Here is a 1,976-nt window from a genome sequence, read left to right on the forward strand (position 1 = left end):
TATGCTGTTTTATTACTTCACAAATGAGCATTTTGGTGGTTTATCGTGTGCATTGTGGCCATGTTTTGTGATGGCCTCCAATTAAGAGGTGCCATGTGGGCGTGGTTGTTTTATTGTCCACGTTAGCATGCAAGTTGAAATTATTGTTTTTTGAAATTGCTTGTTTGTAGTCACAAATACCTAATGTTTTGGACGAGATACGCTCAAACTCTTGAAAACATTTAGTTTGGAAAAATCAAGGAAAAATCTGTCACTTGCCACTGGTCAAACCCCTAAATCCCTCGTATGTTCTGTGTCATCGACACACTGATAACATATGAGAGATTGTTTTAGCTTAATCTATTGTTCTGAAAAGCCAACGACCTTTTAGAAGATGTGTTTACCTTCCTGAGCTCAAAAAGATACGAAAAGCTCATGAAACTAAGCTTTTCAGCTTTTCATATAAACTCAGCTTTTCCGAACTTCCAGCTTTTCAAAAGATGAACGAGAAGTTCGCTATTTGTTCGAGCTTCTGGCTTTTCACGCTAAGAAAATGCCGGGAAGCTCAAACAAACATGACTTTAACAATAGAAACCTGGATGCCGAAGGTAAGTCTACTGTCAGCCTCTATCTTTCTGCATCAAGCTGAGTTGGAACTTCCTCAGCTTTTGATACATTTGACGAGGATGTAGGCACAAACTTTTTTTTTTGAAATAATTGAAGTAGGCACAACCACTCACCTAATCAAAGCACCTTGATTCGAACTACTCTAAAGGGTTACCCATATATCATGAAATAGATTAAGCACATATAGTAGTGGCATCAGATATGCTCCACAACAAAAGGAAGCATGTTAAGCGGAAACTCTCTTCGTCGTGAATAACCCTGAAAAGAACATTCTAAAGTTTTAGTAATTATATAAAAATCACAAGTCGGGAGGAGCGGTGGCATATAGAAAAAACAAAATCTCAAGACCAGACCCGACTCTGTTTGTGTATGAAACCAACAAAATGCAGAGATAAAGTGTTAACAAAGATTTAAAAAAATTGAAAACGATACACGCACCATGTTTTCTTTTTTGTGTTTTTAGGATTCATCAAATTTGCATCTTACAAATAAACTTGAGCTTAGCCTTGCAATTTATATGCTTGTACGCCACGTAGTTTCCGGCTAGTTTTTAATCACTCTCTCATATAGAAATCCAATAAAAATCAAATGAGGTGAAAAAAAATTCTAGAACGTGGGACGATCCAAAGAAAAAAAAAATCAGAACAAGGGTCCAATGTGTAATTTGCAGCAACGCGGTTGCAGGCTTTAACGTTCAACTCGTCCTAGTAGATCCGTTCCGTTCTCCTTCCCCGCGGCAGCGTCGGCCTCCGTTTCGTCCCGTTCCGTTATACATTTCTCGTCCCGTCCGCCCCCACCCTCCTCCAGATCGAACAAACGGAAGGGACACCGCCGGCATTCCATTCCGACGCCCGCCTCGGAGAACAGAAGAGGAAGGAACCCCCGCCCAGATCTCCGCCCGCCCCGCCGGCCGCCATGCCGACGGCCGCCGACCCCGCCTCCGCGCTCCCCCTCACCCTCGACCTCGAGGACTTCAAGGTAGGTCTCCCCTGCTCCCGTCCTCCCTCCGATTCGGTCTCGATTTTGCCCGCGGCGTGCTGTGCGTTCACCGTGGCGTGCGCGCGGTGCAGGGGGACTTCTCGTTCGATGCGCTGTTCGGGGGCCTGGTGGACGAGCTGCTCCCGGAGTACCGCGGGGAGGACGACGCCGCGCCCGCGCCGCCGCCGCCCCCGCTCGTGCTCGGGGCGGCCCCGCCCGTCTTCCCCGCCGTCGACGAGCTGCTCGGGCTGTTCAAGCACTCGTGCAAGGAGCTCGTCGACCTCCGCAAGCAGGCACGTCGCGTCCTGCCCGCACCCTCCCCCTCCCCCTCCCCAATTTGTCTCTATACTGGTCGGGAACGTCATTTCCGGGATGTCCTTTGGTCCCAAGCT

The 1,976-nt window shown here is 47.8% G+C and overlaps 1 protein-coding gene across 1 annotated transcript in view; it reads left to right on the forward strand.

The window, feature by feature from the left end:
- The first annotated feature begins 1,415 nt into the window (after window positions 1-1,415).
- The window catches only part of LOC101781848 (exocyst complex component 5), a 9,612-nt gene continuing 9,051 nt past the window's right edge, over window positions 1,416-1,976 (forward strand). The window contains exons 1-2 of the mRNA XM_004960659.4: window positions 1,416-1,584; window positions 1,677-1,877. Coding sequence (XP_004960716.1) covers window positions 1,522-1,584; window positions 1,677-1,877 — 264 coding nt within the window. The 5' untranslated portion in view covers window positions 1,416-1,521. The remainder of the gene's footprint in view (window positions 1,585-1,676; window positions 1,878-1,976) is intronic.

Source organism: Setaria italica, chromosome III (assembly GCF_000263155.2).
Source record: "Setaria italica strain Yugu1 chromosome III, Setaria_italica_v2.0, whole genome shotgun sequence".
NCBI lineage: Eukaryota > Viridiplantae > Streptophyta > Magnoliopsida > Poales > Poaceae > Setaria > Setaria italica.